The 14,432-nt window shown below is 45.6% G+C and overlaps 1 protein-coding gene across 1 annotated transcript in view; it reads left to right on the top strand.

Annotated features, from left to right (window-relative positions):
• Positions 1–14,432, top strand: part of WRN (WRN RecQ like helicase) — a 191,810-nt gene that overhangs the window by 37,400 nt on the left and 139,978 nt on the right. The window contains exons 7-8 of the mRNA XM_068233620.1: positions 5,125–5,205; positions 8,423–8,558. Coding sequence (XP_068089721.1) covers positions 5,125–5,205; positions 8,423–8,558 — 217 coding nt within the window. The remainder of the gene's footprint in view (positions 1–5,124; positions 5,206–8,422; positions 8,559–14,432) is intronic.

Raw genomic sequence — 14,432 nt, 5'->3', positions numbered from 1 at the left:
TAGATGGAAGAGAAATCTGAGGTTCTGAGATTGTTAAAGCTAAATCATCAGCAAAAAAGGCGGACTTATACTCTGTCTTTCCCACTACATACCCCTTAATTTCGGGTGTTTTCCTAATCATTAAGGCTAGAGGCTCTATCGCAAGGGCGAAAAGAGCTGGGGAAAGTGGGCATCCCTGCCTAGTTCCTCTTGTTATAGGTATCGGGATTTGGGTTGGGGATGGAATTTTAAGCGTTGCTGAGGGAAGTGAGTAGAGAACCTGTATGGCTGAGAGAAAGTCACCTCTAATCCCAAATTTTTGGAGTGCAGCTAGCATATAAGGCCATTGAAGGCTGTCAAAAGCCTTTTCAATATCTAAGGCCACTACTGCTAATTTATTAGAATGTAAATTTGCATGAGTAATGATATCGATGATTCTGCGGACATTGTCCGTGGCCTGGCGAGATGGGACAAAGCCCACTTGGTCCCTATGGACCATATCTGGAAGAAGTATATTGAGCCTAGCTACAAGAACTGAGGTAAGGAGCTTATAATCGATGTTGAGCAAAGATATAGGCCTATAATTTTTAGGCGACAGTGGGTCCTGACTATCTTTGGGGATGACTGCTATCTGAGCAGCCAAAAACTCAGGAAGGGTATTGTGTCCTTTCATAATGGAGCCATACAGTCTCTTCAGGTAAGGTACTAGTAAATATTTAAACTTTTTGTAGTATAGGCCAGAAAATCCATCAGGACCTGGGGCCTTCCCAGATTTAAGTTTTTTTATGGCCTCTAAAATTTCCTCTTCTGAAATAACAGAGTTGAGGAGTTTTCTAGAGTTGTCTGTTAAGTAGGGGAGATTGACGCCAGATAAGAAAGCAGAGGCTTCCTCCTCTGTGGGTATCTGAGATGGATTATAAAGCTTATGATAGAAGGTATGGAATGTGTTATATATTAGGGTAGGATCAGTGGTCTCCCTACCAGATTCCATTCTTACTTTATGTACTCTATTTATTTGTTGTTGAGCTCTTAACTTAATGGCAAGCCATTTATCTGGTTTGTTTAGATATTTGTGGAATTTGGATCTAGTCCACCTAAATTGTTTTTCAGTCAGGTTTGAGAGGACTATATCTAGCTGAAGCTTAGTATCAGATACCAATTTGCAAAGATAGGGTGTAGGAGAGGTCTGAAATTCTCTATTTAAGCGATTTAACTTTGTTTCCAAATTATATTGAATTTCTGTACGTTTGCGTTTTTGCTGGGAGGTTAATTTAATTATTTCACCTCGCACAGAAGCCTTGTGGGCACACCAAAGGACATCTGGCTTTATGTCTGGGGAATCATTCAACCTAAAATAGTCCGAAAGATGCTCAGAGATTCGGTTTATATTAGAAGAATCATAAAGAAAAGCTTCATTGAGCCTCCAGGTTCTAGCAAAGCGTAGAGAAATAGTATCTTCAAACGCAGCCAAGACAAAATCATGGTCTGACCAGGGAACTGGTATATGTCTTACAAAAATTAAATTAGATAGGTTTGCTGAGGTTGTGAGAATGGCATCAATACGCAAGTGGGTTCTGTGCTGAGGAGAATAATATGTATAGCCTCGATTAGTTCCATTAAATTCTCTCCAAGTATCTGATAAGGCTAACAGCTTAATATAATGATTTAATTTAGATCTCTGTACCTTAGTCAGTCTATCCCCAGAATGACTAGATGAGTCTAATAAGCAATTGAAGAGTAAGTTAAAGTCTCCTGACCAGAAGATAGTTCTCAAATCAAGAGAGAGAATCTTCTGAGCACAAGCAATAAATGATTGTACTGGATTTGCTGGATGGGCATATAAGTTGACAATTCCTACTGTTTCAGAGTGCAATTTGCCCACAAGAATGAGGAAGGTTCCAGAGCCATCTCTATATGTTTCTGTTATTTGGATAGGGCAAGAGTTATGGATTAAAGTAGCAACTCCTTTAACTTTTTTATTAGGTGAAGAAGATAAATAGCATCTCTTATATTGAGAATGGAGAAATTTAGGATAGGAGGCTTCGGTAAAGTGAGTCTCCTGCAGTGCTATGATATCAGGCTTGTGGCGTAGATAGCTCTGGAAAGCCTTCCCCCTCTTAGAGGGGATGTTAAATCCTCTCACATTGTGAGAAAGTATCTTAACCATTATGATTCATATAAAGCATGCTCAGGTATTCCTCTAAACAATCCAGCTGGTGACCCCCTTTCTCCCACCTTCCCACCCTCACCCTCCTACCACCTAGTAAATACAGTACAGTAAACCCCAAACAGTAGTATTTTTCCTTCATACCTAGAATATAAGCAAGGACACATATAGGCACATGGAGATCCAAATCTCCTTCATGGGTTAGGGGAGCTGGACAGCCCAAAGGGGTGACCAGATCAGCCAACCACATTTTCAGGGAGCAACAAAAAGACGTAACTAGGTGGATAACCACAATAAACTCGTGAAAAACGTTCTGAGATTAACGGCTAGAAGCTAAAGAGTAGTGGTGCCAACATGGTGCACCACCAAAAAAAGAGCAAAAATAAAGAAGATTCCCGGCTAAGGATAAGTACCATAGTTAGCTCTATAAGAAAAAGAGTCTGCATAAATTCCGTTAGGACAAATAAAAAATCAGTCTCAGGTATTCTGCGATGTTGAAGGAAGGTCAGGAGCCTGTCGTTCTCTGAGCCTCTTTCTATTCTTTACCTCGGACCAGGCTCTGGACGGTTTCGGGTCCCGTGGAGGGAGAGGGGGGTCAGGTGCAAGTGGTAGATCAAAGCCGCAGATAGTAAAGGCCTTCCTAGCCTCCTCCAGAGATCTGCATACATGAGCTCTATTGTTAAAATGAAACTGGAGGGCAAAGGGGAACCCCCATCTATATCGGAGGCTTTCTCTGGAGAGGATCTCTGTGTAGGGCCTCATTTCTCTGCGTCTGGCGAGAGTAAGGGGTGAGAGATCGGCAAAGAGCTTAACTGACTCAGAGAGGCCAGGAAGAGTGTCCAAGTCTCGGGCCGCCAGTAATACAGCATCCCTGGTTTCCTCATGTAGGAACTTTAAGATAATGTCTTTTGGGAGATCCGTATTCCGCGGTTTATTAAAGGCTCTGTGTATGCGGACAATATGGAAATCTTCCTGGGGTTTCTGTGGCAGGAGGTCTGTGAATAGCTTCATAGCCATATTCTTAAGATCAGTGATATCCTCCGAAACTCCCCTGATTCTAATGTTGGCTCTACGCGACCTATTTTCAAGATCTTCCATCTTGAGTTCCATCGTGTCTATTTTAATATCCTGGGCATCTATCCTGGCCTTGTCCGCCTCCCTCGCGTCTGCCAAATCATCTGACTGCTTCTCAAGATGATCCACCCTCTCGCCTATTTCATCTATCTTGGCTGAGAGATCACTCACCGCTGCAGACAGTTCCTTTCGAAACATCGATTTAATATTCTTGTAGAGCTGGTCCAGGTTAATTTCCTCCGTCAGCGAGGCCTGCGAGCCAGTCGGGGAGCTTGGATTTAGGTTCTCTGCAGTAGCTTTCTTAGGGGCGGACGCCATCTTGGAAACGCGTGATGGCGTCTGACTAGGCCCAAACAGCTCCGGTATAGTGGTCTGGGACACAAGAGGCTTTAGGCCAGACTTCGTGCTCCTGGTCGTCCTCCCGGACATCTAGGACATTGGACAGAGGAAAGCCGGGATTCTATAGCGAAGGTTAGCCAGTGAAAAGCTGGGTTATCTCACCCGGCGAGACGGAGCTCAGCAACGCTGCATCCGCTCGCTACGACGTCGCGCATGCGCCCCCGGCTACATATATATTTGGCTGCACTTGGGGACCAGGTGGGGTTAATGACTGCAATACTTTTGCAATGCAGCTGTTAATACCTCCTGTTCCTCAGATGCAGCCAATAACCCCTCCAGTTCCCCTAGTGCAGTTGTTTTTTAAGGTTTACTGGGCCAACTTATATTTGAGTTAGTAAAGAATTTCAGCTTCAGAATGTCAAATATTGGGCTCAACTTGTACATGAGTCAATTTCTCCTCCTCCTCCTCCTCCAATGGTGCTACAGCCCAATTTGAGCCTTGGCCTCCTGTAGTTTTCTGCCCATCCATCTCGGTCTATTGCTGCCTGTTTCCAGTTGCATATCTTAAACAGTTCTTTGGCATCTTTGTCAACTTCATCTGCCCATCTCTTTCTAGGTCTTCCAGTTGGTCTCCGTCCATCCATGCTCCTTGTAAAGATTCTTTTTGGGATCCTATGGTCTTCCATTCTAACCACATGTCCTGCCCATCTCAACCGTTGCATCCTAATATGGTCTGATAGTGGGAGATCTTTATATAGTGTATATATAGCTCATAGTTGTATTTAATTCTCAATACACCATTCTCGGGGGGGGCATAGACTTTGCGTCATATCTTCTTTTCAAAAGCATCCATTTTGCTTGCTAGGTTTTGAGTAAGTTCATCCATGTTTCACACCCGTAGGGAATTATAGGCCTGATTATGGCCTTTGTTGTTCCTTTGGATATCCTGTGAGTGAAAGATGTGTAATAGGGCAAAGCATGCTCTGTTGGCTTGAGTTATTCTTCCATGGATTTCTGCTGTTTCACTTGCTTCATTGTCTAGGTTGACTCCCAGATATTTAAAATGTTTTACAGATTCTAGATGGTCACTTATTATTATGTTCTGTGGTGGTCCTCTCTCTCTTGACTGTCTTAGAAATATTGTCTTAGCAGTATTTATTATCAAGCCTACCTCCTTGGCCTGATTATTTAGATTGATATAGGTTTCTCTTACCGTTGCCATTGTTATGCCCATTATGTTGATATCATCTGCATAAGCTGTTATCTGTACAGATTTGTTTATTAGAATATTTTTGGATTTGTCATTTTTCTGATGATGTACTCTAGGGCCACATTAAACAGTGCTGGGGCCAGCCTGTCTCCTAGTTTTAGACCTTGCATGATTTTGAAAGGGTCCGTCAGTTGATTTTCTATCCATACGTATGCTTGTATTGTTGAGTCAACTCATAGTCGATGATATATGCTATATATTCCAAATTTAAGATTTGAAAACCACTTAATGAAGAGAATACCACTCAAATATTTGATTGTGAATTGTAATACTAACTTATTTCTTCTCATAACAGAAATGCACTGGAATGGATTATGATATTCACCATAGTCCTAAGATTGAGAGTGATGACGAACTTGAAAGTGAAATGCTTAAGGTATAAATGATCATCCTGCTTTCTATATTTTTATTATTATTTGGAAATCTTGTAGTTTGTAATAAATGTACAACTATATATTACGGCTGGTGTTACCCTTGTATGTTTACACAGGCTACCATATACTCAGTTACTAATCAATTTAATTATAAACCAAGCTTTCTATCTTTCACTGTAGAGAATATGTAAAAATTGTTGCCTTTATGAACCTCTCCTACCGACACACTGAAAAATCATCAGTAGTGGGCTACTGCGCATACATGGTGTAGTCAGCGTGCCTCCTCCATCGTACACGCATGCACAGTAGCCCGTGACAGCTCCAGTGGGCAGGCTTTTGTAAGGGGCACAGGAAACCAAGGGACCTGTACGGCCACAGAGCCTGTAATGACGGCTGTGGACACCTGTAATGACTGCTGCTTCTAGCAATCGGATGCAATTGCTAGGGCAACAGTTTGGGAACCCATCGCTGTGCTGTTGTTTAGCAATGCATCTGTACAGCACTGGGGTCCACAAACTGTGCACACTAGCAATTGCATCCAATCGCTACAGACACACAGGCTGGTGATAAAAAATTTTTTACCCCCCCCCAAAAAACCAAACCTGTATCACTTTGATGACATAAATAATAAAAAGTTATTGCTGGATCAATAACAACATAGCTGAAGTTACAAAATTGTCAGGAACGTACATGTTAAAAAAACACAGTAATGCCAAGTCGTTAAAGTGGACCTGAACTCTTGCACAGGACACAAGTAAAACAGAGAGAAGAGAGTCTGTTTTTAGAGAGAAGAGCCTGTCTAATTTCCCCTCATCTGTAAGTAATCACAAGTGTATTTTGAGCTCTCGGATCAGCACAGAAATTCGGCAGTCTCAGTGGAAACATCGAATATATAGCCACAGGTTGGTTAACCCTTTCTCTGCTTCCCCAAAACCAGCTAGACACATTGCAGATTTATTGCAGGAGTTCTGTAAGCTGTACCAAAGAAATGTTTTTCTTCAAAGCAAACCTGAAGCGAAAATAAACTTGTGAGATTAATGAACTGTATGTGTAGTACAGCTAAGAAATAGAACATTAGTAGTAAAGTAAAGAGAGCGCTGTAAAAACAACGCAGATTTGGGAGCAGCCGGCACCACCATAGGCTGTAATAGAAATTATGGCTATAGCGGCACTCAGTGAGTAATTTGGGCACCATCAAAAGACGGAGCACAAATTACTACAAAAACACTAATTCATCCGCCAGCAATAGTTGGAAGCCAAATTAAATCTTTCTCCCACTATCCATGGCGGCCTGGAGGGGGAATAGTAACTAACGCTGCTAGGACTGGTGCAGGAGCAGGGTTAGCAATTTATCAGCTTTACCCTGCACCCAAATTTCCTGGCATCGGTTTCTTAGGTCAAACCCTTTCATTCCAGCGCAGGAGATTTGGACGCAGGCGGCGCCACCACAGGCCGTAATAGGTATTACGGCTATAGCGGTGCACAGCGCCGTCAGAAGACGGAGCTAAAGTTACTTATAAAACACTATAATTTGGCCTCCAGCAATTGCTGGAAGCCGAATTATTTCATTCCCCACCATCCCATGGTGGCCTAGAGGGAGAATAGTATTTAAAATCAATGGGAATTTGTGCAGGAGCAGGGTAAGCCATACCGGCTGTATCCTGCGCCCAAGTCTCCCGGGGGTGATTCCTCTTGTATGCTCAGGTACGCAAGAAAAGAGTCTAATATTGTTTACCAGCACAGGAAGAGTTAAAGAAAAAATTCAGTTATCTCTGCAAAAAATCTTCTCTGAGCTATTTGACCCAACTGGGTCGAATACAGTCCTGCTTTCTGAAGCACTTAAACAACCAAGAGACAGCTTGAGATAAAGTTTTACTGCAGATTACCCAGCAAGCTCATGGTGAACCAAAACTCCTAGAAGTGTAAGGAGTTACAAAGGACCAAAAATCCCTCTTACTAAAATGTTATACAAAACAGAAGTTTGCCTTCCTTAAAACAGAAGGTTTATTAGCGATTAAGTGCAAAGTCATTATTTCTGCGTTGTTTTATAGCTTAAAAGATCGAGTGCAGTTACTGTGGCAGTATGATGCAATGTTATAAAAAAAAAAAAAAAAGCTATATAACTGAAAATGAGACTTTCTTCTTTGCTACTAATGTTCAAGATTCAACCCCCCCCCCCCCTACTTACCTGGGGCTTCCTCCAGCTCCTTGCACCTGACATGTCCCACGCCGCAGCTCCGCTCTTAGCCACCGGCCCGGGGTCTCCGCCGGTGCAGAGGCAGACCTCCTCTAGTGCGCCTGTGCGAGCACCGCTGTCAATCAAGTCCAGGAGGTCGAAATCGCACTCTGCACTGGCCCCCAGGCTGGCGGCTGAGCACGGAGCTGCAGCATGGGACATGTCAGCTGCAAGAGGCTGGAGGAAGCCCCGGGTAAGTAGAGGGGGGGTTGCCTCATGACTCCTTATCAGTGAGGGTCACACTGTAGTCACTTCCTGTCTGAGTCAGGACTGAGTCAGCAACTTACATACCTGATATTTAACTCTTTCAGACAGAGAAAGAAAAAAAGGAACACAGCATAGTTATTTGTGTGCTTGGCACTGTACATACACATGTCTATCACATCATGTCACATGTCACTTCGGGTATCCTTTAGGGCCCTTTTCCACCTGCAATCGCTAGCGTTCATGCTGAACGCTAGCGATTGCTGAATCGCAAAACCGGCGATTCCCCCGACGTTTGCGGCCGCGATTTTGCTATGCTATGCACTGCATAGCAAAATCGCGGCAATTATCGCTCCGCCGCGCGTTCGCGTTCCCGACAAAAGCGAATCGCGGTAGTGGAAATGACCTACCGCGATTCCTATGTTAAAAAGCAAACCGTAGCGATTGTAAAATCGCTAGCGGTTTGCGGTTTTGCGATTCAGCCAGCGCAAACGCGCTGGTGGAAAAGGGCCCTAAAAGGTTATTATGCTGTTGCTTATCTGTTAGGGCATAGAGGAAGTTTTGAGGTCAGGATCACTTTATAATTTAGGACACTTTTATTTGTTTGTTTGTTTTCCTTTCATGCACTGTGTCTATTTAAGCAGACCAGGTTATTTTCACTAGAATATAAGCAGATATTTTTACTCTTCTATGCTTTCATTTTCTAATATAGATTTAAATAAAGCAGGGTTAATTGAGGCCTATTTAGTAGTAACCACCTTTCTTGTTAAATATTACAGTCCTTAGATGATCTGGATAACAGCCCAGAACGTGATCTGGAAACAAAATTGGTCTCAACAAGCTGTAAATATGTTAGTAATGTTGCGGATGATGATGAAGATGAAGGTATTGAAGAAGAGGAAGATGACGACTGGGGTAAGGACTTTAAGATTGAATGTCTTTATGATACTGTATGTTCTAAGTAAAGTTTAATACATAAAGTTTTCTTCATACCAGTACTGAAAACTAAAATGTGACTAGTATTAATAAATCAGTTTATGTCATTAATCTAGAAGTTTTAGACACTGACACATTCATGCATATCCTGCTGTTGCTATTTTCTTGTATTGCTTTGTGGAAGTGGGCATATGAAGATCCTTTGCATGTACTGGTAATTTCTTTCAGTGGCTGCCTGTTTTTCTGTGCAGCATTTGGCATGTGTATTGCTATTTATACAGATCAGGCGGATGACTGTTGATATTGGCAGCTCTGGAAAGCCTGCAAGAACGCCCCCAGTGGTCGTTCTGAGCAGGGAATCCCTCTCCTCCCATTACCCCCTGGAATGGCAACAATTATTGACACTAATTTCGGGGGACTATAGCATGGCGGGGGGGGGGGGGGGGGGGGGGGGTCACAGAGCGGTGTGGGGTACACACAGAGGCATGTCATGAGGCACAGAAAATGCCTCTGTGTCCCATCTCCTCACCCCACCACCTCAAGTTCTCTTTAATCAACTTATGCCTTACACAGCATTGCCACTCTTTGCAGGTTTTTTTTTATAGGTCTGTTTTATTGAGATCCATAATGAAGGTACAGAACATAATATGGGATTCCAACAGTTTACAACACAGTAAAAAGTATAACCTTTACTGCCCCCCCCCCCCCCCCCCCCCCCAAAGAGGCTTGGTTCTAAATTATATCAACATGCAGTATTGCCATAGGCTTGCTTACAGGATGTAACTACAACACCCTCAGTATTGCAATAAGGGGATAACAAGCGACAAACCCAACACATTCATATAACCAAATGGCTAATAAATGATAAAACAATGAACAGTGCATGGCAGAAAAAAAATCTCATATTTCATATACTTCACCCTCTAATCCAGAGGGATAGTCAGTCCCTCAGCCCTGAACTAAACTCTCAAGCTGCACAGGTTATCCAACTTGTGTATATGTAGAGTTAAGCCATGCAGACCACATTCTGTCAAACTTTGGAAATGAGCCCCTATGTTGATTAATAGCTTTTCTATATGCAGGCACCATATCAACTGCTCTAATCCAGTCTGAGCAGGAGGGGACTGTGGCTGCAATCTAGCATTTAGTAAGTTGCAGGTGTGTAGGGTTATAAAAGAACACCCTGGAGGGAAAATGCACAGAGACAACAGGAGCCAAATGATGCAGTATGTCACAACAGTGGTAAAATGATGAAGATTTAAATTGTGATACTCACAAAGGAAGGTTGCAGACAGGCAACTGTCCACTATAGGCAGATGGAGATGCACAAACCCGACTCCACTCGGGTGTCCAATTGGCTGGATGCGGTCGCTCTCTTTGTAAAAAAAAAACTCTCTAGATGGTTGTGGGGGTGGTAAAAACAATCAAAATCAAATGGAACACCCCTCCAGAAGAAAACTACAATGGAAAACGTGCGAGGCGCCTTACCTCAATGAAGACAAACTCGTATAATAAACAAACTTTAATTTGCACTGGCAACGCACCTTGTGGGTCCGCATCCACTTCCCCAGGCCAAATACAGTGCCAAAGTAGTAATAAGCCTAAGCAGAAGGTGCCTTAGTTGTTTATAACACAATTTAATAAGTTACTTACGTGCCAGATGCAATACTTCAATCACAAATTACTTTTCATGTTTTGCTGCAACTGTACCTTAGAATAAATTCAATAAACAAGTCACGTTGCATGCTAGAGGACAGCTCATATAATCATTTAAGAATTTTATGGACTGTAGCCAGTATGTATTCACCATAGGGCAGGACTAGAGATCATGTGGAAAAAGGTACCATGGATTGCATGACACTTTGGGCAAATATCATCCAACTGTGCTCTAAATTGTGCCAGGCGTACCGGCATGAATAATGCACTGTATATCATATAGAGAAAGAACAATCCTGGTTGATGGAGAGAGACCCTGATTACACTAGTCAATGTATCATCCCACTCGTCATTTGGCGCATTACCCACCTCCCTGTCCCCAGTGCCGGCTCCAGCTTCAGATTTTTGGGGGGGCTCAAAGGGGGCACGAGGTCTGGCAGGGGGGGGGGATTTGCGCCGCGGCGAAAAATTGGGCGTGGTCATGTCGTGTGGGCGGGGCTAACTGTAATGTAGTTGTACCAGCTAACGTAGTTACATGGAAAAAAAAATGAAGTAAACACACATAATGACAGGTTGCTTTTCACCAGTAAATGCACATTAGAATCAGCTTTTCAGCAGTTAATGCACGTCATGACAGACAGCGTTTCCCCATTAAATGCACATAAGAGACAGCTTTTCACCAGTTAATGCACATAATGACAGACTGCGTTTCTGCAGTAAATGCACATAAGAGCCTGCTTTTCACCAGTTAATGCATGTAGTGACAGACAGTTTCCCCATTAAATGCACATAAGAGACAGCTTTTCACCAGTTAATTCACATAATGACAGACTGCGTTTCCGCAGTAAATGCACATAAGGGACAGCTTTTCACCAGTTAATGCACATAATGACAGACTGCGTTTCCGCAGTAAATGCACATAAGGGACAACTTTTCACCAGTTCATGCACATAATGACAGACAGCATTTCCCCAGTAAATGCACATAAGAGACAGCTTTTCACCAGTTAATGCACATAATGACAGACAGCCTCTCACCAGTAAATGCCCATAAGAGACAGCTTTTCACCAGTAAATGCACATAAGAGACAGATTTTCACCAGCTAACGCACGTAATGACAGACAGCGTTTCCCCAGTAAATGCATGTAATGAGAGACAGCGTTTCACCAGTTAATGCACATAATGACAGACAGCCAGTGTCCCCAGTATATGTAGTCAGGCTAGTGATGGTGGGCTGGGGGCCCCAGGGCACCTCAGGCCTGGCTGGTGGTGGGCTGGAGGCCTGAGACCTGGCTGGTGGTGGTGGGCTGGGGGCCCCAGGGCAGCTAAGGCCTGGCTGGTGGTGGTGGGCTGGAACACCTCAGGGCAGCGCAGGCCTGGCTGGTGGTGGTGGGCTGGGGGCCGCAGGGCAGCTTAGGCCTGGCTGGTGGTGGTGGACTGGTGCACCTCAGGGCAGCTCAGGCCTGGCTGGTGGTGGTCGGATGGGGGGGCCACAGGGCAGCTCAGGCCTGGCTGGTGGTGGTCGGATGGGGGGCCCCAGAGCAGTTAAGGCCTGGCTGGTGGTGGTCGGATGGGGGGCCCCAGGGCAGCTCAGGCCTGGCTGGCTGGTGGGATGGAGGGCCCCAGGGCAGCTCAGGCCTGCCGGGAAGGCCTCAGGCCTGGCTGGTGGGATGGGGGGCCCAGGGCACCTCAGGCCTGGCTGGTGGTGGTGGGATTGGGGTCCCAGGGTAGCTCAGGCCTGGTGGGAAGGCCTCAGGCCTGGCTGGTGGTGGTGGGATGGGGGGCCCAGGGCACCTCAGGCCTGGCTGCTGGTGGTGGGATTGGGGTCCCAGGGCAGCTCCGGCCTGGTGGGAAGGCCTCAGGCCTGGCTGGTGGGATGGGGGGCCCCAGCCCCCAGGGCAGCTCAGGCCTGGCTGCTGGTGGTGGTGGGATGGGGGGCCCCAGGGCAGCTCAGGCCTGGCTGGTAATGGTGGGATGGGGGGCCCCAGGGCAGCTCAGGCCTGGCTGGTGGACTGGTAGGTGGGCTGGGGCCCCAGAGTCAGGCCTGGGGGTTGTTGGTGGTGGTGCTGCTGGTGCTAGGCTCAGGAGGCCTAGGGGGGCTGGGGCAGAAAGACAATTTGGCAGTTGACTGGCTGGAGAGGACAGCCACCGCCCACCGCACCCACCTTGTCGGAGTTCCGACTTAGTTCCAAGTCCTGCTGGCTAGCCTGGCTGTCAGCTCCAGAGTCCAGCCCCGTGCGTGCGCTGCCGCTGTCCTTGTGTCGGTGCCTGGGTGTCACACTGTCACACACTGCGTGACTAGTCCGCAGAGAGAGTCTGACTCTGTGACGCAGACACTCTCATGTCGGCGGCAACTAGCTGGCTGCGCGGCGGGCAAATGTCACGTGACGCCGGACGTTGTCACGTGACAAACTTTTATAACGCCGCTATACGCGGCGCCGGCGAGACGCCACCACCACGTTACCCCTGGGGCGGGCCGCTCTGCGTGAGCCTGCGCCCGGCCCAGGGACAGAACAGAAGCGGACATGTCGGCCGGCCAGGGTGGGTGGGTCCGTGGGACTGATCGCTGCTGGGGTGGGTGCCAGGCCAGCCCAAGCCCTTGCCCAGTCGCCCTCCTCCCAGAGTCCCAGACTCCAGGCATCCCTCGGCTCCACTCACTGCAGTGCAGCCAGAGAGTGACGAGCCAGGTCGGGTCGGACACAGCCGGCGGGGGGGCTTTGAGGGGGGCTAATGAGTTGCCAGCTGGGCCTTAAGCCTGGGTAAGCCCCAGCGTGGTGCCGCCACTGCCTGTCCCAATACGCCTTTTGTTAATTCACTCAATGGATAGCCATAGGAATACCCATTGCACTGTACAAGGCTGTGATTAACTGCCTAGATTACGCACCCTCAAAACATTTGAGGAGCATTGCAAACGGACTAGAGGAGCATTGGAAACGGACTATACACTGCATGTTTCGATCTCAGAAACGTGGAAAAGGCTGCATGAGACAGTGTGAACTCAGTAGTTAGTTGTGAGATCGACTTTAAAGCGGATCCGAGATGAAAAACGAACTAGAACAAGTAACTTGTCTATATATCTTATCTAAAGTTTAGATGGTTTACACAGCAAAGCTAGCTGCAAACAGTTTTAATAGAATATGATTATTTATTCCTGTGATACAATGACAGCAGCCATGTTGTTTGTAAACATTACCTAGAGGCAGACTTATCTGTATCTTGAGCCATCAGCCTAATCCCCCCCCCCCCCCACTCCTCCTCCCTCCTCCCCTCTGCCTCTGAAATCAATGGCTAGTAAGACCTCCCCCTCCTCCTGCCCAGACTGAGCTCCCATGAGCCCTTGCTACTGCCAAGGCTCTCTGAACCTGTGGGCGTGGCTTATTTAGTTTTATAGGGAATTTGAGTATTAAAACAAAAACAAAAAGTATTTGGCTTGAGGAATGCCCTATAAACAATAGGAAAGGAACACAATTATGCAATGTGTAAAAGTTCACCTCGGATCCACTTTGAGGAGCTATTGTTAAAAAGCTAATGCAGGAAAAGGAGGCCCTTATCTACCCATCAATGAACAGTTCTGATAGAGACATGATGTCCCTTAAAGGGAACCTAAACTGAGAAGGATATGGATTTTTCCTTTAAAAATAATCCCAGTTGCCTGACTCTCTTGCTGATCCTGAGTCTCTAATACTTTTAGCCACATCCCCTCAACATGCATGCTGATCAGGTGCTCTGACTGAAGTCAGGGCCAGTGCACACCAAAACGCTAGCGTAATCACAAAACGCTCATCTCTTTTAGAAGTGATTTTTCTAGTGATTCTAGGCATGTGCCTAGCAACTTTTTATTTAAATCTAGTGATTTTGGGAGCATTTTGGTGTAGATTTTCTATTTTAAAGAAAGTAGAGCTGCAAGTTTACTTGTTTTGTATAAAAAAAGCCTGAAAAATCTCTCTGTTTTAGCACTTTTTAGAGTGATTTTCTGCTTTCCTAAACTTAACATTGAGGCTGAGTCGCCTCAGAAAAGCGCAGAAATGCTGCAGGACTTGCGTTTGGGAGAAAATCACATCGCTCTGGTGTAATCCATCCCATTCAAATACATTAGCCAAGCAATTTTCAAAGCGCTAGCGTTTTTGAAAGTGCTCAGAAGCGCTCTTGGTGTGCACTAGATTAGCTGCATGCTTGTTTCAGGTGTGTAATTCAGCC

The sequence above is a fragment of the Hyperolius riggenbachi genome, chromosome 1 (genome assembly GCF_040937935.1).
Source record: "Hyperolius riggenbachi isolate aHypRig1 chromosome 1, aHypRig1.pri, whole genome shotgun sequence".
NCBI classification, from domain to species: domain Eukaryota; kingdom Metazoa; phylum Chordata; class Amphibia; order Anura; family Hyperoliidae; genus Hyperolius; species Hyperolius riggenbachi.
The sequence above is the reverse complement of the archived record's forward strand: the minus strand, read 5'-3'. Positions and strand labels throughout refer to the sequence as shown.